General features: G+C 48.1%; 1 protein-coding gene across 1 annotated transcript; it reads right to left on the bottom strand.

The window, feature by feature from the left end:
* Positions 1 to 839: 839 nt before the first annotated feature.
* On the bottom strand, positions 840 to 10,379 carry LOC118245147 (lipase member M-like). The gene is made up of 9 exons (XM_050711975.1): positions 10,342 to 10,379; positions 9,046 to 9,135; positions 8,350 to 8,478; positions 6,554 to 6,744; positions 5,920 to 6,029; positions 5,422 to 5,558; positions 3,381 to 3,452; positions 2,035 to 2,100; positions 840 to 1,073 (listed from the first exon to the last, which is right to left on the bottom strand). The coding sequence occupies exons 1-9, from the start codon at positions 10,348 to 10,350 to the stop codon at positions 840 to 842; spliced, it is 1,038 nt and encodes a 345-aa protein (XP_050567932.1). The 5' UTR covers positions 10,351 to 10,379.
* Positions 10,380 to 21,163: the final 10,784 nt, after the last annotated feature.

Genomic DNA, 21,163 nt, shown 5'->3' on the forward strand with positions numbered 1-21,163 from the left:
CATCTTTGTGGGAAAAGTGCCTTATCCTTTGCCCTGCTTGCTTGTAGACATACTTTAAGAATATCATTGCACAAACAGGCAAATTCACCATTCCTCCCCTAATCAATACTGTATTATGAAGGGTAATCCAGAGGCTAAGAACAGAGTTAGACTCCCGACTCTTCTTCTCTCTCACACGCAAGGAAAACCAAAGCATTTTCTGAGACTCAGCAAAAAGTGACTCTTCCAGCTGGGTTTGTACCTTGGGACTATTACATAAAATTGTGCAAAATGGTCTTTTTCGGTACAGCTTATTGAAAACCCTGTTGTGTATGATCAAGTTTGGTGTCACCTGAATCAGCAGTACTAGCTCTTTTTATTACTAGCAGAAAGTTTTTAGCTCCTTCTGACTGTAAAGCAATGAACTGTGTGGTCCCGTCTGAGCACACTTGAAACACCAGCATGCACAACAGAGCCAAGCTGCTATCCTGTTGTTCGCAGCTGGGAACCCAGCCACAGGGAGGCCAGAGCCTACAGCAGCTGCCAAGAGCCAAGCTCCACAGAAATTGCTTGTTGCTGGAAACCCATGTGCGTGAGGCACCTGAGAGACTCAGAGTCGAAAGTCCATGCCCAACTTCTGCAAGGACCTCCACCTACTTAACCTAAATCCCATGTGATTCTCTGATCATGGGATTGGCCTATTTTCCTCACTTGCCAGAATAATATAATCCCACAACAAGTGCAGCAGTTTAATGAACCTTTTCCCCCTCTTTTTTTCCTCACTTTTTTTTTTTTTCTTCAAATAAAAGAAGCCCCCAAAGACAAAGGAGAAATGAACAATTACTGCCACTTTTCCAACTCTAGGCATTCTTCTTCATCAGTTCAAGAATTTCTTTGTATACTTGTTCATATGCTTGCATACCCCAAAGGAAATCGAAGTGGACGAATTCAGGAATATACTTCTTGTACACCATGTTGGTTATACGAGGCAGTGTTATATTTACATCTTCAGGGGCTGAAATCCAGTCCTTGCCGCCATACCATGCAGCAAGTGGTGCTTTCATATTTTCCAGCTCATAGAAAGGAGGTGTGCTCTGGAAGATAAATAATATTACTGAGAAAGAAAAGCCTGGGAAGTCACAATTTGAAGATACAAAGTGTTCTTGATTGCTGCTTGGAATTTCTTGCCTATCTGGAGAAATGGCCCAGAAAATATCACTGCAGATCTTGACTATGTCTTGCACTCCCACACATTTCACCAGAGGGACAAAAAATAACCAATGAATGACATCACACAACTCTTCTTTATAAGAAAGGTACAATCCCATATGACAAGGTAAATTCCATAAATCCCATAAAATTCAGTCTCAGTCACAGCAATATTTTCATTGTCGTTTGCTTTTTTTTCCTTCCTTCCTTCCTTCCTTCCTTCCTTCCTTCCTTCCTTCCTTCCTTCCCTTCCCTCCCTCCCTCCCTCCCTCCCTCCTTTTTCTTTCTTTCTTTCTTTCTTTCTCTTTCTTTCTTTCTTTCTTTCCTTCTTCTTTCTTTCTTTCTTTCTTTCTTTCTTTCTTTCTTTCTTTCTTTTTTCTTTCTTTCTTTCTTTCTTTCTTTCTTCTTTCTTTCTTTCTTTTCTTTCTTTCTTTTCTTTCTTTCTTTCTTTCTTTCTTTCTTTCTTTCTTTCTTTCTCTCTTTTTTTTCTTTCTCTCTTTCTTTCTCTCCTTCTTTCTCTCTCTCTTTCTCTCTCTTTTTTTCTTTCTTTCTTTCTTTCTTTCTTTCTTTCTTTCTTTCTTTCTCTCTCTCTCTCTTTCTCTTTCTTTCTTTTCTTTCTCTTTCTTTCTCTCGTTCTTTCTCTCTCTCTTTCTCTCTCTCTCTTTTTCTTTCTTTCTTTCTTTCTTTCTTTTTCTTTTTTCTTTCTCTCTTTCTTTTTTGTTTTTCTTTCTCTCTTTCTCTCCTTTCTCTCTCTCTTTCTCTCTCTTTCTTTCTTTCTTTCTTTCTTTCTTTCTTTCTTTCTTTTTCTTTCTTTCTAGCTGACAAATGAGAATGAATTTATCTTACCTGGTTATAATGAAGCACATTGTCGCTGCCATAATCATAATATTTGAATTCCCCTGTTTGATAGAGCTAGAAGAGGAGAGCTATGTTTATTTTCCATGCATTGCATGAGACCATGAGAAAGATAAAAGCAGGTGAGGAAGGGTGGATGGCTGATTTACCCCTGCACAGCTTCAAATATCAGTGAGAAGCTATTTTTGACTGCATATTCTATTAAGAGCACAAAAGATAGACAAATTAAGCATGCTGATGCCCTAGAAATTATGTATTTCATTTCTAAATGGTAATAAACTGATTGAAACTGAACAGAAATGCTTTAGGAAGGTTTTGTATTGAAGCACTGGGTGTGCCATCATTTCAAAGGTCAGCAGGGGACCAGAGTTCATGTTCCTCTGGGATGGAAGCATGAGCTGTGTCCATCCAAATGGCGCTACTATCTCTGTGTGTACCCAGTTTGTATTTTCCTGTCATGCTTGTGCTGTCACACAGGATGCTTCATTTTCACTTAATTAGTCAGACCAACACTTTTTATATCAACAGGAATCAATGGTTGCAGAAGGAGGACATTCCACCAGCTCTGTGCAATAAGCTCCCTGCTCCTTGGAGGAGGTTCACCTGCTGGAGCCCAGTGCTGGGGCTTGCTGCCAGCCATCAGAGGGAACAGCTGCATGGTGGAGGTAGCCAGGGGACCCCACTGCTGCCTCCTGCCACCAGGGCTCGAGGATGCTGCTTGTTGTGTGTGATGTTGTCATTCACAAGGAGAGCTTGACTCCCAGGAAGATTTCAGCATGGCCTGTAAGTTCCCTTGGCATTGCTCACGTTTCTCCTCTCTCCTCTCTTGGGTGACTGGTGAGCTGCAGAGCATAGATGCCTGGAGGCTGAAGCCCCAGAAACACACAGTGCACCTAACACACATCCAAGAGCTACCCTCAAAAAAAGGCACATGTCATTAACTCTGGGCAAGTTTCCTTTGTCTGTCATGGTCCATGTCTCCAACAGAAGTTGTGCATGTTTTCAATGATTAATTGTTTTGGATACTGGATCTATTGACCCTCATCTCTTAGCCTTTACTCTAACATCTCTTGTTCTGGTTTATTACCAGTTTTTCCTTCCTTCTCCATCTCCTAGCAGCTCTAAAGTCTTCTGGTCATCTTTTGTCGAAAGTTGTGGCCAAAAGAACTGCATCTGCACAACTGTTTCATGCCAAATTTCTCCCTTCTCTCATAGAGCTCTGCAGGGAAAGTAGTGGAGGATTATACCTAAGTAATGAAAAGAGGTCCTTGGCAGCTTAGAGAGAAGAATATGGCTCCTGGTTGCATGCTATCTTATTCTACAGCAGGAAATATTACCTGGCGCCAATGTAACATGTTTTTTAGGGATGTTGAATCAGGGTAGCGAGACAAGTAGACATCTATGCGGCTCTGGAAGAAACCATGGAGATATTTATTCTCTACATTGGGGGAAATCCCATTAGAAATAAATTTAATCCTGTTCAGTAGCAATACAATGTCTTCGACTCACATAGGCTAGCTGGGGCTCTCATTTGCACAAACTGCTTCATCTTATCTCATTGAAGACAAGGCTCAGCCCCATGTCATGCAAACCCACACTGCAGACAGACAGCAGCATGAAGGGTGCTGTAGAGATCCCTTCGGTAAGCCTGGCAATTTTCATGGGATGCTGGGTCACATTACCAGTCTATGCGGTTTTCAAATCAAAGTAAAACTCTGTATCTTGTGCTCAGGACCCTGTTGCAAAGACAATGTGCAACACATCACAGTAGTTCTACACATTATTTCTAAAGCATTCCCTCCTTGGAAAATTAAGGAATAACATCATCAATTTCCTTGAGAAATAGTGGCCTAGCTCTGACTCTATCCATGACCAACCTTGGTATCTCCATGGACCTGTCACTGATTTTACTTGCAGGAGCCGATTGTGACAGGATCTGGCTCTGAGGAAACAGCCCTTCCCCACATGAAGCTGTGAAGGGTCTCCATCCTCAGGGACAGCCCCAGCTCACCTGGACACAGCAATGAGCAACCTGGGTTGCTGCAGTGCTGGCCCTGTTGGGAGCAGATTTCTCGGTGAATGAAAGATGCAAAAGGCAGGTGAAGGCAGCTAGCTGACGGTGCTGCTTTAATTGGCTTTGAGGCACTACGTGCGTCAAGTCTTGGAGTATTTTAAGTGAGTTAAGAGTCCCGGGGTCCCAGAACGTTTCACACAATCTCTGCACTGGGGCGTCTGCCGTGCAGGTGGCCAGCCCCACAGCCTGCCCCACTTCTGACAGGCAGTGAGAGCAGGATATCGTGCTTTCCCTGACGTGGATTGCACAGCCAAATCAGGCTTAAACAATGAGAAACTGTATCACTTAACAAGTAATCTGTAGCATACATACCACATTTAAGCTGTTGGTAAACCCACCAGGCAAGTAAAGGACCAAAGAGCAAAAGCTTTTAAAGAATGTGTAGCCGCACAGACGGGAAGTCACTTGCTGCAAAATCTCGCCCTTATCGAAGACCAGTATGTGTCCTAAAATGAACTACGAAATGCAAAGGCATCAGTCAGCGTGGTTCACAATGCTTCAGCAGCACGCAGAGGAGAGCTCACAAAGCCAGAACAACCCTCAGGAGATGCTGGCTACCAAAAATGGGGACCAGGACCCTTACATTGTGTGGCTGATGCTGGCATGGGCATGCTCTGTGTGGCCACGTAGGTTGGGAAAATGGGGAGCAAGGCTCCGTCTACCGGGACATCTACAACCACCTGAACTTGCTGTGCATCTGCTCTGGATTGGCAGCTGCAAGCATGCTGTGCCACTGGGATGTGACATGGAGGTGGCTGTCAGCAGTGAATCCCTACGCCCCCAAGCCTGCTGTGTGAGCGTGGCAGGAGGTGAGTCAGCAGCTCCGTCCCTGCCCTTTGGAAGGGCCCACACTCCTATTTCTCTTCCAGATGTTCCCCAGCAATCTGTTCACCCCTGGAAGTTGCTGTCTGCATTCCCACAACTTTGCTGTGCTTTGTAATTTCGCCTTTTCCAAAAAGATCAGGGCCCTGGAAGAGCCAGGATCTTTCCTAGAAGAAGTTTCTTCTAGAAGGAAGGATCCAGAAACAATATCTAGAAACAACTCTTCTCTGGTTAGGACTGGGCAGCATGATGTTTTACATGGTTTAATGCTCCCCAGGTTCAAGACTACAAGTACAAATGTACCCTGCTCAATGCAAAAGACAGACAGAGAGCAGGGAAATGAAAGAGACTTTCACCTTCCCCTCTCAGTTCATGTGTTTCAGGGCAAACCTTCCTTTTGGTGGGACCTTTCTCAAGTGCTAAACCAAGGACTGACCAACAGGAAAACCAGGAAACCAGGTGAGTGTGTGGCAAGAACCTACCTTAACCAGACCCTCAGGAAGGTCAAACACCCTGACCAAGGGTGACTTCATGTTTGAGCTTGTGGTGATAGGAGCCAAAGCGAAAAACATCTTGATTTTGCGATCCAGCTCAGGAATGGAAGAAAACGCAATGAAACCTGTGGGAGTGAGAAGGAATCAGACCCTGCCCTGCTATTTATGTGTGAGTTTTGGCTCCCTGATGCCATTGGATGAGTCCCTAGAAAGTGCTCTAACATGCAAGAACAAGAGCATGTTGGTGACCTGACCTGGACCTTTTACTGCTGATGCATTTCAGCTCCCAGCTTGAATGTTGAGTCCAGCTGCAGCTCCCACAAGCCCTTCTTCAGCCTCTGGCAACAGCAGAATTAATCAAAAACCAATGCTGCAACAGTTTTTGGACCACCACTGCTCAAATATAATATAAACCTATACACAAATATAATATAAATCTATACACGAGGTGCACAGCCAACCTAATCCTGATGCCCTCATAAGTACCTGTGGTGGTGCCTTGAGAGTAAGCCACATAGTATAACTGCTCCTGTCCAGTTTTCTGCAAAATATAGTTGATTGTTGCTGGAAGGTCATACATGGCCATTTCATGAAAGCTGCAACAGAGATGGGCATGTAACTAAACTATTAGAATGATGAGAGTAACAGGCATGTCATGACAAATTTTGCCATGTAGTATTCCCACCAGCATGTATGCAGGATCTGTGCTGCCACCTCTGAGTTGCAAAGTTTATTTGCTATTTGTCCCCATAAAAGATTAGTACATTTGCTCTGGAAAGTGCCATCTGCTCCTATCACCTGGAGGAGCCCCAGTTGCATGAACACCTTTGAGGATGAATCTGTTTGCAGGAAAAGGCTAAATTAGGGAAAGACTATTTGGGAAGGGCTATTTTTGCTAGGTCTCTAGCAGATATGGGCACCCCGGTCGTGTCTTGGTGGTGGAAGTAAACTTTATGCCCAATGGCAGCTTGTGCAACTGTGCTGGTGGAGCCACTTCTCCAGTCTAAGGAAACTGCAGGGCCAGGGATAGGAGCCCAACACAGTACCGGATACCTGCTTACTCTTCTGAAAGCACTCCCGGGCAGATCTAATGGCATTTCTGTAGCTTCATTGAAAATACCTGTAAGCTGAGTATTTCTCGTTGTGATATTCAAACTCTTTGTGTTTGCGTGACCAGCTGTTCCCCCTGCTGTTTCCTATCCAGACATCATAGCCAGCATCCGCGAGGATGAAGCCCAGGCTGCTGTTGGGCAAGTTAGTAACCCAGTTACTGCCCTCCAACACCAGGCCATGCTGCAGGAGCACCGCAGGCTTTGGAGCTGAAGAAAGAAGAAAAGGGTCATTTTCTCCAACTAACATAACTTTCTAATCACAATTCAGATACTGCTTTGTCAGCGCCCCGCTGGAGAATTGACTACAGTGTAGGGAGAATGATTTGCCTGTGACCTTCAGCCTCTTTGGAGATGTGCTTTTGGTGAATGTGTCGGCTCTTTGGTAATCCCAGGGCAGAGAAAACTGATAAAATGAAGCTGAAAAAAAAAGGTGGGACTCCACACTGAATGCAGCATGGTAAATTACGCCCCCAGGAAGAAGGAAACCATGCCCCATGTCTGTCTGGACACTGAATGTGCCCATTGTATGGAGACCAGCCTCCTCCTTGTGCCTTTTGTTTGGCTCAGTGTCTGACCAGGAGACACCAAAAACCCAGCATAGTCTAGGCTTTGTGTATATCTATCACACCACAGTCCCATCACAAGAGACATAGGTACTGGAGGGGGCCAGAAGCATCTCCTCCACCCATTTCTGCCCACTTCAATCCATATGGGCAAACTCCAGCACCCCAGAAAAAAAAAAAACAAAAAAAAAACCACATTTTTTTTGACACAGCACCAAAAAGCCTGAACTGCCATAGGAAGAGAGTAGAAGAGAGCATGGAAAGATTCAATTTGGGAAGGACCGCTCCAATTCCCTGGTCAAAGCCGGTCCAACTTCACAGCCACAATAGGTCATCGTAGGGATATCTGAATTCAGACAGGAGGTCTACCACAGGCTGCACAATGAAAAGATTGATATAAAAGTTCCTCTGCTCTGCTCTGCTCCGCTCTCCTCTCCTCTCCTCTCCTCTCCTCTCCTCTCCTCTCCTCTCCTCTCCTCTCCTCTCCTCTCCTCTCCTCTCCTCTCCTCTCCTCTCCTCTCCTCTCCTCTCCTCTCCTCTCCTCTCCTCTCCTCTCCTCTCCTCTCCTCTCCTCTCCTCCTCTTTTTTTTTTCTTTGTCTTCTCTTTGTTCTGTTATTTTCTAGACCCTCACTGTAAGACGACAAAGTAACCTGAACAGAAATCTGGCTTTTTACACTCATCTGCCATGTTCATATGTCAGTCCTCCCATTTCCCAGGAGATTGGCACCCTGCCCAGATCGGGGCATCATCCTTTCCCTTTGAAACAATGGCTCAAGTCAGGAGCAGAAAGCAATCAAAATGGAGAGATGGCATTGGACTGGACATGTGGTGTTTTTTTGGTAATAAATGTCTCTTAGCTGCTCTACAAGGAATACCTTTACCAGGTGCATGGGTCCATATTCCAGCTTCCCTTGTACTTTAGCTCATGGGTTTGTCTGGCTTTGGACTGGAGTAAAGTCTGGGGACAGATTTCTTTGCCTCATTCATTTTCCTTATCTTTCCCCTCCTCTTTTGGGTAGATCCTCCTGGAACAACAGGGTTGGCATGGTGGGCACCTGCATTTCTTCTGCTCCCGAGGCTAATCCTACAGGGAAGGATGCCTATCTGAGGACCCACTCATGTTGAGGCAGACCTTCCCATAGCCTCCTCCAGCCCAGCAAAGTTTTCGAGGCCCCAGGACCCAGCAGACCTTCTTGTGGCACTTACGGATGCAAAACATGCTGGAACCTTGTGTCTCTGCTTCATGGGAGGTGCTTGAACTTCCCGAGTTCCTACCATGAGGAATCCTCTGCATGGTGAGGTAATAACCGTCATCTGTCACAATTTCGTGCTCTTCATAGGGGTACCCGTGGTAGCGAACGATTTCACCCTGCAGGACAGGAGGGACGACATGGGATAGGTCTGAAGGGAGGTGAGGGTTCTCCATCCTGGAGAGATGCCACACTAAGCCCTGGCCACCCTGTCCCAGATCTGGTTACTCATGCTGTCAGCAGGAGGGTGGTGTAGGGACCTCCCTATGTCCCCTCACCAATGCTGTGGAGATACCATGACTTCAGCTAACAGTTTTGGCAGGTGTGAGTTTCTCTCACTCAGGTCTAGTAAAGAAAGGCCCAGGGCTGACTTTTATTTTGCAGTCAATGCCTATGAAGAGCTAGGCAGCAATGAGAGTGAAGCTCCAAGCCTGAGACAGCTGTCTGGACCAAACCAGTTGACCCAGACTGGACTGCCCATAAATGCCAGCTGTAAATCTGTGTGTGTATATACACAGATAGACAAAAGGTCTAATAAACCTCTGGCACCAAACTCTGGTAAAAATACACATGCAGAGACCACGGGTCCTATCTAGACTGTGACAGTACATAACTTGCATATCCAAGATTTGAGCATTTTAGGGGCTGGCACATCAGGAAAAGAGCAGAGAGAAGGCAGGACTTACAACATCCATGAACACCTCGGGGCTTGCGTTGCACTTTTCAGTGCTGCAGATGAAACAAGCAATGGTGATGAACAGCCACATCATGGTTCTCTGCAAAACAGTGTCAATATAATGAGAATAAGAGACATTGGTCTTGCTGGCACAGGAGACAGGAATGGCGTTTGACATGTGCTATACTTTTATTAGTAGATTAATCTGACCACCCAACAGGTGAAACAATTTTAAAGTTGAAATCATCCAATTTGTTTTAAGAAATGCTCATTTTGCTTATCTTGTACAATGCCAGGGTCCAAACTCCATCACATTTTAATCACACGTTCTCCATCAGAGCCTCGTATTTTGAAAAAGTATTTACATGCACATACACGTATACATCTGTACCCACCTAAGCATTCCTGGTCTTTGAGGAGAGGATTACAGACTATTCATTTTAAATGATGTTTCAGATAGTCAGAATAATTTGGTTAAACTAGCCGAACTAGTCAGAAGTAAATCACACGATTTTAAATTTTAGGATAATGGAGGTTTTGTTTATAACACTTTTGGTTGGGCTCTCTTTATGGCTGGAGGTAAGACTGTAGAAACCTTAGGACACTTTGGATTTGTTTGCAAACCAGCATGATGTACTGTCCCAGGAGACCTTCTCTTCTCCCTGATGGCACAAATGCTGTACCAAGACTTCAGGCCTTTTGAGGAGCCCGCATGGGGGCCCCACTGCTCCTGCATGTGCGTGGCTTTCACAGCACAGGCATCGAGTCAGCATGCTCAGGGCTAGAAAGGATCTCAGATCATGCTGTGGTCACACTGAGGCAGCATGGAGACCAGCTGATGAGCCCGGCCAAACCCCACTGCAATCCACCCCACTGCCTCCCTGCAAAATATCTTGCTGGCCAAGGAAAGGAGGAGAGCAAGCAGGTTTCCATCATCTCTCTCTGGCTGGAGTAACTGGCTTTCCTTGCTGCAGGAGGTGGTTGCACAGAGGGGAAGAAGGCCACCTACTCCCTTTGCTGTCTCTGGAGCAGATGTGGGCAGGATCACACCAGCACTGCTGTGCTGCTGGAGGGGGCATTGGGAGGTCCTTTGCCCATGTCCTACTCACAGCAGGGCTATCACCAGCACTGGGTCCTGGTGGTTGTGGCATGGCCCAGCCAATGGAGACCCCCCACCTCCCCAGGGACCTCCCTGCTCTGGGGGAGAAGGGTTCCCTGCATCCAACCCAAGCACCTGGGGCTGCCAGGCATTGCATTGCCCATGGCAGCTGGGGTCAGCCACAGGCAGCTGCAGGGTCTTTCTCACCATGCTCATGAGGAGGGCAGGGCCACCAGGACCAGCGGGCAGAGGAGGGAGGCTCAGCAGGGTAGCGGCTGTGTGTGCTGCCGATGGCTCCACTCCCGAAGATGCCTGGGTCTGTCTTTTTGCTTTGTATTGAAAAGCAAAGCAAGGGGAGACAGAAAGAGACAGAAAGAGATAGAAAGCATTTTTCATGGTGCAACATCATGGGAATAGCATGCAATTTCAAGGGAAGAGCCTAGCTCAGGACGGACCTTCCCTTGCAACAGCCAACCTGGAAAAATAACCCCTCTGTAAATTGGCAGCCAAAGGACCATTGGCTCAGCAGCAGAGAGAAACCTCTTGCACCAGCAGCACGTTCCTGACTTCTGAGCATCCCCACCATCCCTCCCTTGAGCAGAAAACAACTGTTCTGTTGTCCCCCCCCTCCGCGGGACTCTTCAGCTCACTGCACCTCTCTCCTGACGCCCACACAGACGCAGTTCAAGCACAGAAGGAGGAACGGTTACCCATCAGCTCGTCTGCTGCAGCAGGACAGGTGCCTTCGTCCCAGGATCTGCCGAGCAGGAGGGAGAGGAGCGTGCTCTCTGTGCTGCACTCTCCCCCCACACACCAGGCTGTTATCCCTCTGCTCCGCGCACCTGGCAGTGCCGCAGGTCGCCACTCCCCCTAATCCCTTCTCCCACTAATGTGTAATTTACCCAAGAACTGGAATCGCTCCAAAAGGTGACACCCTTCCTATCCAGGCTCACGTGGGAATATTACCCAGAAGAGGAGAGACACATGGCGAATAGGCCATTCCCACCCAATGCAGTGCAGTGTGATCTGACATTGCCCATGGCCTCCATGGGGCCAGCGTGCTGCTGCCAGACCGCTCCCTGCCTGTACCGGGGTGGAAGGGGCTGGGGATGAAGCTGCCTTGCGCTCCCACGGGAGCAGTTTCATCGGGAGGACGTGCCCTTTCTCACACAGCACGTGGGACGCCTGCCGGGAGCACTGCATGAGGTGACTTTCTCTGCTGGGTGTCTGTGCACGGCCACCCCCACCTGCGTGGTTACCTCCATGTGTCGGCGTGCACTAAACGTGGCCCCTGTTAGGCGATGTTAGCCTGCCCCGCGTGCCTCCTGTGGGCTGCACCGCTTCGCAGCTGGCAGTGTCCTCAGTCCACCGCTGCCAGGGGGGCTCTGCAGAGCTGGCGAAGGCTGGCATGGGCCGTGGGTGGATTTTTGGCAGCACTGCCTTCCAAGCCAGCACTCCACCCCTCGCCAAGCTGCCTACGCGCTTGCATATTGCAACGACCCAGCTTAGAGGGAGCAGTGTGATCTGGGGTCTGGCTCCTGTCATCTCTCCTGACGTTAATACCTGCTAGATCTGGTCAAGCAGAGCTTGTTAAAAGACAAACAGGAGCTCTTTGGGAAGCCTAGATAAGCCCACCTCAATCCAAAGCTGTAATGACTGGTTTTCACTAACGACTAGCTTAAGGCAGGGCCAAAAGCTCTCCCAGCCGCACCTCTCACGAGCAGTGACTCAGCCCAGAGCCTGATTTTTCCCCTGCAGGGAGAGGAGGAAAGGCAGAAAGGCAGGATCAAGTATGTTGACAACAAACCACTCCTGCCCCCCAGCGTATATTAACACCGACGCAACTCACCTTTCCTTGGGGAGAGGCCTTCAGAGAGTCTCCTGATCTAGCCATGGCTACTCCTGGTCCCATACACCAAGTCTGGGTCTGTGTTACTTCCCATATTACTTTCCATATTACTTGAGCCTGATGGAAAGAGAGAAGAACAGGAGCTAAACATTCACCAAGTTGTTCCCAGTGACCTCAGACCTCAGCGCACTCTTGTGCGGGATGGGGACTTTCCAGAGAGGACCCAGAACATCTGCTGAGGCTTGCTACGCCACCAGGATGGAGTCGTGTCCCCTGGGTCCCTTCTGCACCAGTCCCAGTCCATATCTCACTACTGCCATCTCTGCAACCCCATGAGTATTCCCTCCCTCTCCTCAAGCACTGATAAAATCAGGCTGGAAGGCCTCCAGAACGACCTCAATCAGCCCTGAATTATTGCATAGACTATTAAGGTGTGAACAAGCCAGTAAAATCAGCCACAATCAGATCTCCTGAAGCATTGACATTTTCTTACTAAGAGGCTTATCTGCCATCTGCAGAAATAAGACTTGTGCATGCTGCAGCCTGTAGTGGATGGGACATCTGGACTGCATTTGTATACCCAGCCATCCAGCACATTGCAGAAGGGATTTATATCAGGCAGCTGCAATTTTAGCCCATTATCTGGCAATGAACAGGGAGGGTCCACAGCATACAGCACATACCGAATACCACCTAGTGAGGGAGACAGCACAGGGGCTTGTTAGACTCAGCATCACAACACAATCTATGCTCCCAGGCTTGGAATGTGTTGTGCTCCCTGTGACAGCCTTGCAGGTCCCTGGTAGCACATTTTCCCCATGGGCTGCAGCCTCCTCCAGGCCACAGCCACCTGCTCCACCAGGGGCTCCTCCACGGGCTGCAGCGTGGAGATCTGCTCCATGTGGGACCCGTGGGCTGCAGGGGGACAGCCTGCTCCACCAGGGGCCTCTCCACAGGCCGCAGGGGAACTGCTGCTGTGTGCTTGAAGCACATCCTGCCCTCCTTCTGCACTCACCTTGGGGTCTGCAGGGCCGGTTCTCTCCCAGTTTCTCACTCCTCTCTCCCAACTGCTCCTGTGCGGCACTTTTTATTCTGTCTCAAATATACTATTATAAATACGTTATCATTTAAGCAATGATGGTGGCACAGCTACAAGTGCACGAACATGTCCTGAAATGCGCCCTGCATTTGTGTTGGGAAGAATCAATGCATTCAGACACCCTTCTTCTTAACCTTGACCTGACATATTTGTAGATATTTGGATTACTGCCCTTTGCTTTCTCCTAAAAAATATGTTACTTTATTTTTCCTACTGGCTGCATTTGTTATTGGAGAAATAACACAATTCTCTCATCTGTCCAAAGAAAGAAGAACAGCAATTAAAAAAAAAATCCATCTACAAAATTAAAAGAGAAATAAAGAATTCTGAGCTGAAAAGCCAGGCTTACCTCATAGGTTTTAAAAATTATTTTATTTTCCTCTTGCAACAACAAAAGCCCACTAAAGGGAAGAGAGAAGAGGGTATTACTCGAAAGCAACCACAAATCAAACTGTTGGACTGCTTTATCATTTGTGCTGCTGGTAGGTATCAAATCCCAGCAGGACTAGTGTGAGTTGGCCTGAGTAATGGTAGCAAATTTCCAACACACACAAGTTTTGTCTGCCCATAGAGCAGGGGAGTATGACTTCTGTCTGGCTGAGAACCACTGAACCACAGCAAGAGACACTGAACTAGTAGGAGAAAGCTCCTCTACCTCGTGGGCACTGGGGGTTCAAGGAATCATCTGAAGCTGTTGCTGACTGCAGTGGTAGCCACAGGAAAACATGGAAGTTTTGGACTTGCTTGGGTTCTGAAATGGAATTTTTCAGAGATTTTAAAATTTATGTATTCTGAAATCTCTTAAATTTTCTTGAGATTATTTTTTCCAAACTTTTGAAAGTTTTTGTTGTCATTTGAAACTGTGCTTTGAACACAATATTTTGAAACACACATGACCTTTCAGGAAACACCAAAGCCAAATTCTCTTTGTTTTGATAGAGGCCAAGTCACGTCTATTCAACAGCAATCCTTACAAAACCTCCTGCTCCTGGAGGGGCTTTCTGCAAAGAAAACCACAACAGGAGCTGGTGCCAGGGCAAGAGAGTTAGGGGAGAGAGGGGCACCAAGCACCCTCCCTACTCATGGACTGTCAATGCCCAGCATGCAAGCTGCTGCCCACCAGTTGTGCTGCCAAGGGGTGCTCCTGGAAATACTCGGGTGGGTGCACAGCCTTGGTGGCACGGGGACCAAAGCTGCTGTGCCTCAGTGGCTCCACAGTCCCCAGTCCCCTTGGGCAGCGCTGAGAGCAGACCTCCTCCATAACAGGAGGTCCTGCCCAAAGCCTCTTTAATCGCTCTTTCCTAGACTGCTCTGTGCTACCTGCTCTTTAGCTGGATGCTCTCTGGTCACATACGCAGACAGGTCTTGGCCTGAGTGCTCTCCACAGAATGGTTATCTCCTAAGGATTAGAGAAATCTTGGGCAGTAGAGGGTGCTGTGAAAGCATTTGTGAGGGAGACGATCTACATGGACCATCTGGATCCACGTGGTGTTGTGGAGGCCAGGCTGGGCTCGGAGAGAACATTTGGTGGTTCTCCACAGCCCCGAGGAGATGTGAGGGGTGGCTGGGTGCTGCTCGCCCATGGCCACACGGGGTGGAAATTCTGCAGGGATGGAGCCTTCTCTGCCAGGAGGATGGGATAGGCCACTTTCGGTCCAACCCTGCACTTTGGTCACAACAACCCCATGCAACACTACAGGCTTGGGGCAGGGTGGCTGGAAAGCTGTGCAGGGGAAAAGGACCTGGGGGTGTTGGTCAATGCTCGCCTGAACATGAGCCGGCAGCGTGCCCAGGTGGCCAAGAAGGCCAACGGCATCCTGGCTTGTGTCAGGACTAGTGCAGCCAGCAGGACCAGGGAGGTGATCGTCCTCCTGTACTCTGCTCTGGTGAGGCCGCACCTCGAATACTGTGTTCAGCTTTGGGCCCCTCACTACAAGAAGGCCATCGAGGCCCTGGAGCATATCCAGAGAAGGGCTACGAAGCTGGTGAAGGGCCTGGCACACAAGTCCTGAGAGGAGCGGCTGAGGGCACTGGGGTTGTTTGGTCTGGAGAAGAGGAGGCTCAGGGGAGACCTCATTGCTCTCTGCAACTACCTGAAAGGAAGCTGTGGGGAGCTGGGGGTCGGCCTCTTCTCACAGGTAACTAGTGATAGGACTAGAGGGAATGGCCTCAAGTTGCACCAGGGGAGGTTCAGGCTGGAAATGAGGAGACATTTCTTCTCAGAGAGAGTGATTAGGCATTGGGATGGGTTGCCCAGGGAGGTGGTGGAGTCACCGTCCCTTGGGGTGTTTAGGAAAGGTTGGACCAGATGATCTTGGAGGTCTTTTCCAACCTTAATGATTCTGTGATTCTATGATTCTCTGATTATTAACCGTAATGCCACCAGCTACACTTGTGCTGCTTCAGCTGGGTCAGTGGTATGCATTCACTGTGCTCATCACAATGTAGTATGTTCTGCTATTATTTCAATAGCACTGAGCAGCAGTGGATGGGGAGGAGCATGGAGGCCTGTGCCCCAGACTGCAGTCTGGTGAGTTCAGGTATCACTTGAAAGCTCAGTAGAGGTGCAGCAGAGGTTTCTGTGGCAAGCAAGATCTTTATCTGCAAGGATATGGAGCCTGCCTAGTAGCCCTCATCTGTGCTAGACTTTCTGTTGCACAAAGATCTGCTGCTGCAAGACACATTCTATTTTCTAAGATGAAGACGAGGGCTTGAAGCTGCTTTATTTTAGGAAAGTGAGATGTACTCTTTCAGTGACAGCAGCACAAAACACCATCACCATGTGCTGGAAGAATCTGCAAAGTCCTCATTTATGCTTCAGGCCCTCTGCAACATGCTGCAGCTGTGAAGTTGGCCCTGATGTGAGCTGGGGTCAGTCCACAGACCTCCAGTCTGCTGCCACCCAGCACTGCCACTGTGCCTTGGTTGACTCTGTATTTCTTCTCTTTGCAGCTGTGGAGGAGTGAGAGGGGAAGAAATAAGCTCCTCTATAGTTCCCTCCTTGTTTTCTAGCTGGTTATGAAGCTTATTTTTGCTCCTTTTGAAGAACATCAGGAGAGGCTTTTCTGTACTGTTGAGTTTAATTTAACAAAAAGCTCGAGTTCATTTTTTTCCTGGTTTGTTAGCAGTAGAGTGTGAAGTCCACTACTGGAAACAAACAAACAAAAAACAAAAACAGAGCACCTCTGTGACTGGATTGCTGTCCTCCTTTGTCACCAGAGAGAGAAGCAAGGTTTTGTGCAATTCCATTGATATATGCCTAACCCCCATCATCCGCTCTCTCTGAAGCTATTTTGTAAAGCATTGCAGGATGGCAGCTGGGCAGAAGCATGGCATTAACTTCGAGGACTGACTGATGCTGGGCTGCGGAGTGGTGGAGCAACCCCCTGAGTGTCCTCAGGTCCCTCCATATTTTTCAGCACTTTCTTGGTGAGGGAAAGCACACCTTGACTTTGGCTTTTGTTTTGTTGATTAATGGCCATGCACATTCTGGTTGTTTGCTCACCATCCTCTGAGCCAAAAGCTAGTCTTATTCTCCACTGATGTTCACACTCTGCATCCTTTTATAGCTTGGCTTCACTATAAAACACAGGTCTGTCTTTATGTGAGGGGCAGCTCGAGGAGAAAGTTTCTGGACACAGGCTGCTGGAGAACAAAAGGGTCAATCCTGTTCCTGAGATCTGTGGGGACCACAGTCCCGCAAGCAACACATTGCAGGGCCACAGCAGGGTTGCCCCTGCTTGTACAAAACATGTGTCCTCTCTCTTCAGGGGAGCAGCAAGGCCCGGGGAAGCCTCATCCACGCCTGGGAGCCACCAAGCCTGTCCATAGCATAAGACTGGATTAGTATCGGACCCTCGAGCCATGGTGGTGGGGAAGGCTGTCATGTCACATCTGCTGGTGGAGGTTGTCTCCAACGCTGGAGGTGCTGGGGGGATGGCTCTGTGCTGGGACAAGGCTGGGAGCTGGGTTTGAGCGAGTGCTTTGGTCTTTGAACAGCAACCAAATGCAAAAGCTGTTTTTAGCCCATCAGTATGTAGCAGGCAAGGTAATTCCTAGGCTTGGGCTCTTCTCATTGCTTCTGACATCTGCCAGCGAGGGAGCTGTGCTCCTGCTGGTGGTCCTCAGGTGTAGCTCTTCACACCCCAGCCACAGCCCTGCATCTCAGAACCATTCCCAGTGGTCCAAACCCAATCCGTATGCACCAGGGACGAGTGTTTTATTTATTTATTTGTTTGTTTGTTTGTTTGTTTATTTGTTTATTTATTTATTTATTTTTCCACCAGGAAACAGCATGAAGTGCCATCCACAGCTGCCTTCTCACAATCTGTTGGGTGGCACACCCACGGCCAGCAGTGTTAATGGACCCTAGATAAAGGGTCTCCAAACACAATTTTGCTACAGGGCTCACAGTCTCCTGGAAGAGCAAGCCATGGATGGCTGGCTTGAAAAGGAGATGAACTGCTTGTCGGTCATGTGCCAAAAGCCTTGGGGTCCCCAGGGAGCAAGGGAGGGCTGTGAAGGGCTCTGGAGGCAGGGGGAGAGATCCATGAGCATCACGAGAGGGCTGGTCTCATCACGGTCTTGGCTGTGCCATGGCCATGGTCTGAGCTGCCCAGAGACCAGGGACTGGGGCAGCTTTCTGGGGCCTGAATTTTCCAGGGTTCCCAGAGGCCCTTCTCAACGGCCAAGCTGCCAAGGGCAGCTGGTTCCTGTAGGTGAAAGCTACTGGTTGTTCCTCGCCAGCATCTCACTTGAACGCTTGACTGCTGATCCATCATAGATGTCAAGCTACTGTGACCTCCTCTTTCTTGGATGCCACTCTTGTTTCTGGAACAAAATAAGGAAGCAGCCTGTGGACCTGGTGCTACAGCATCTTACTGGGATAGACAGGTTGTGATGGTCCCTTGCTGGACCAGTGGGTTGGTGAAAGGGGCCTCCCTGCCTTGTGCAGGAGACTTCTGGAGACATCTGAAGGTTTGGCTTTGGGCTGAAGTGCAGCCAGTGTCACCTGCTCTAGCTGTAGGAAGGCTGTGATATAGGAGCAGTGCTGGAGGCAAGCATGCCCAGTGGTCTCTGCATTACTGCTGGGTCTCTGTGTGCTGTGATGAGCTCTTGAAAAGCTTCATCATGCGTAATGAAGCATGGTCCATGCACAGAGGACATGAGATTCTGGAATGATGCCTTCAGTGATGTCGAAATTGGGTCTCAGCAGACACGGACACCTGAATGTAGCTACTGGGCAGATGTGGCTGCCCTGTGGGTTTGGGGGAGCAGTGAGGTCTTTTGAACTACCTAAAACACCACTGGACGTTGGAGGGTTTGCAGAGCCACATGCAGCCACACCCAGCATTACTCATGTTATATGTTTGAAGGAAGTCATGCCTGCAATTTATGGAGTAAGGAGGGGACAAAACTTTATGTTGTCTCAGCACCAAGTACTTCAAACTTCATGGGCACAATTGGGGCACTACATGAGGCCTTGTAGCTGCAGAAGAGCTCAGGAGAAGAGGCAGATATGACATCCAAGAAGTTCACAGGTAATGCATTCACTTTGACCTCGAAGCCCTTCCCTCCTTTGCTTCACTTCACCAGGCTGCCCAGAGGTAAAGCAGCATCCCTGGTTCTGTCCCTCTGGATGATGCCTGGATGGGGAATAGTGAGTCTAGAGGACAGCCAGACATTTCTGCTGAGCAGGAGGAGCTTGGGGAGTTCTGGTGCTCAGATACATGCCTTGCTTCATGTAGGGAGCTGCTGCAGGACTCTGCTTCATGGAGCTGGGTGGCTCAGCAGAGCAGTCCTGGCTGCCCAGTACTGTCCCCACCTTGCAAAGCTCCTGACCCTGTGGGGTTAGTCCCACCAAAGTCTCTGCTCAGGAGGCTTCCTCATCAACAGTCTTCTGTGGTCCGACTGTGTGTGTGTCAATCATGAGGTGCGACATTTCTCCTGCCGCTCTTTGCTTTTTCTGATACAGACGTGGGTTAAGCTGGACAGACCCTAGGAGGTCTCTGGTCTCTACCTAGTCTCAAAGCAGGGCAATTTTCCAGCCAGACCAGGCTGCTCAGTACTTTGTCCTGCCTAGTTCAGAGCATCTCCACAGACGGACATCCCACCAACACTTTGGGCACCTGTTCTATTGCTTAATTACACTTACAAGATTTTTTTTCCCTGACATCTGCTGCATTGCAAGACCTTTCAACAACTGTTGATCTTACTCTGCAGGTCACTGAACAAGAGAGGACTTATTATGTTGGCCTTTCTTGGGACAACACTTTAGGAGTGTTGAGACAGGAAATACCATTCATGTAACACTGTAGGGCCATTAGAAGTCATTAGAATGTCTGCTCCACACATAAGCAGCTTGCCCCAAATGGGAAGCTGTTACGAAAGTTTCCCCTTCTTGACAACCAGTAATATCTTGCATGTTTTCTGCTCTAGCAATTGCATGCCAGTGGCTTTCCCTGCCACTTCTTAACCTTTTACTTGTATTTATGTTCTTTCTTGGATACCTGTGGTTAAGGCTGTCAGTGCACGGTAACATCATACTGCATAAAAGGAGCCTTGGATCATCAAGTTGATAATGAAATACCTACTTAATTCCATGGCACTTCTCAGCATGGTTTTCACTCTTTTCTTGTATGTGTTTGTAGGTGCTTAAGTTCCTGCAAATATTTTATACTTCTTAGACTTCTTTGAGTTTCATTGCATTTTCTTCAGTACCCCAGGTGACTCAAAAACAAAACAACAAAACAAACAAAACAAAGAACAACAAGACAAAATAAAAAGAAATACACAAACCCCAACTATTTTTGCACTCTATCCTCTCTATGTTCTTCAAAACACTACAGCTCCTCTCCTACATGCTATATCCACCAAAAGCATTGCAGATACTCTGTTTTCCACAACATGCTCTGGTTTGCACAAGCCACTGTAGAAGAGTTTGCAGGTAAATGAATGCTGCCCTTTGGATTGCTTGGATTGTGCTGTCAGCCCTGGATCTGAGTCCTGACATTTGTGCTCAATAAAATGCCATGTGAGCGGTTTTAGCTTCCCACTGAGATACCAAATCAGCCCTCTTCCTCCAGGACCTCAGCTGGGTGTGGGGAAAAGGACCTGTCATTAGACAAATCTCTTACAAAGTGCCACATCCTGCTCTTGCATGTGTGTTTCAATTTAGGAAAACAAACAAAAAATAATCCCATTGGTGAAAACCACAATAAACATAGGTACATCCAAAACAGAGGTATTTCATGCTGACAGAGAAAAATACACTAAGAAAAACTGTTATCACTGGTGATACCACCCCAAAAAGTTAGGGGCACTTTGTGCCCTGTTCTATCTTCCTCTGTGCTAGATGGTCACTACTTGAACTCCTTCAGCGAAGGTGACAATGTCCTTCCAGACCTGTGGATCAGCTTGGCCCATGGAAAACTCGGGCAGGAGATCTCTGTGGTCTGCAGTCATGTCCTCAGAGCAAGCTGGAGCAAGAGCAAAACTAGCTGTTCGGATAGCATTGAACAAACATATCAATCATTAAGGCGGAGATCCTCCTGCTCTATGGGAAAGGGTTGCTCAGTTTCCCAGGGAGAATGAGGCGGGGGGGTTGTGCTGTCACCCAGTTTCAACAAGAAATAAGCTTCCATGGGGTGGAAACTCCAGTCAAAACCAAGCTGCCATTGCGTGTGTGATACAGCTACATCTTCAGCGAGGACAGGTTGTGGTGTCTATTTTTGTACTTCAAGGTTTCTCCCATATCTTTGCTACCCAACCAGCTATTAGTGACTTGGAGATCTCTCATCAGCCTTCGCTGAGATACCTGTTTCCTGACCAAGCCTTTCCAGCACTCCTGTGTTGAGGAGGACCCACTGATGACAACATAGTTCTATGGTCTCTGCCCTCCTGGCTCTGCACCTCAGCACTTGCCCTGTGCACAAAAGCTTTTTTCTACCACTTCTAAGACTTGCTTTACACCCTGTGAAGAGGGGGAAGCTGTTATGGTCTTTCTGGGGCTGTGCTCCCCAGGATAGGCTCAGCCTTGCGGATTGCCAGGACAGTCCCCTGCCATGTCCTTCCTCTAAAAT

The sequence above is a fragment of the Cygnus atratus genome, chromosome 7 (genome assembly GCF_013377495.2).
Source record: "Cygnus atratus isolate AKBS03 ecotype Queensland, Australia chromosome 7, CAtr_DNAZoo_HiC_assembly, whole genome shotgun sequence".
Classification (NCBI taxonomy): Eukaryota; Metazoa; Chordata; class Aves; order Anseriformes; family Anatidae; genus Cygnus; species Cygnus atratus.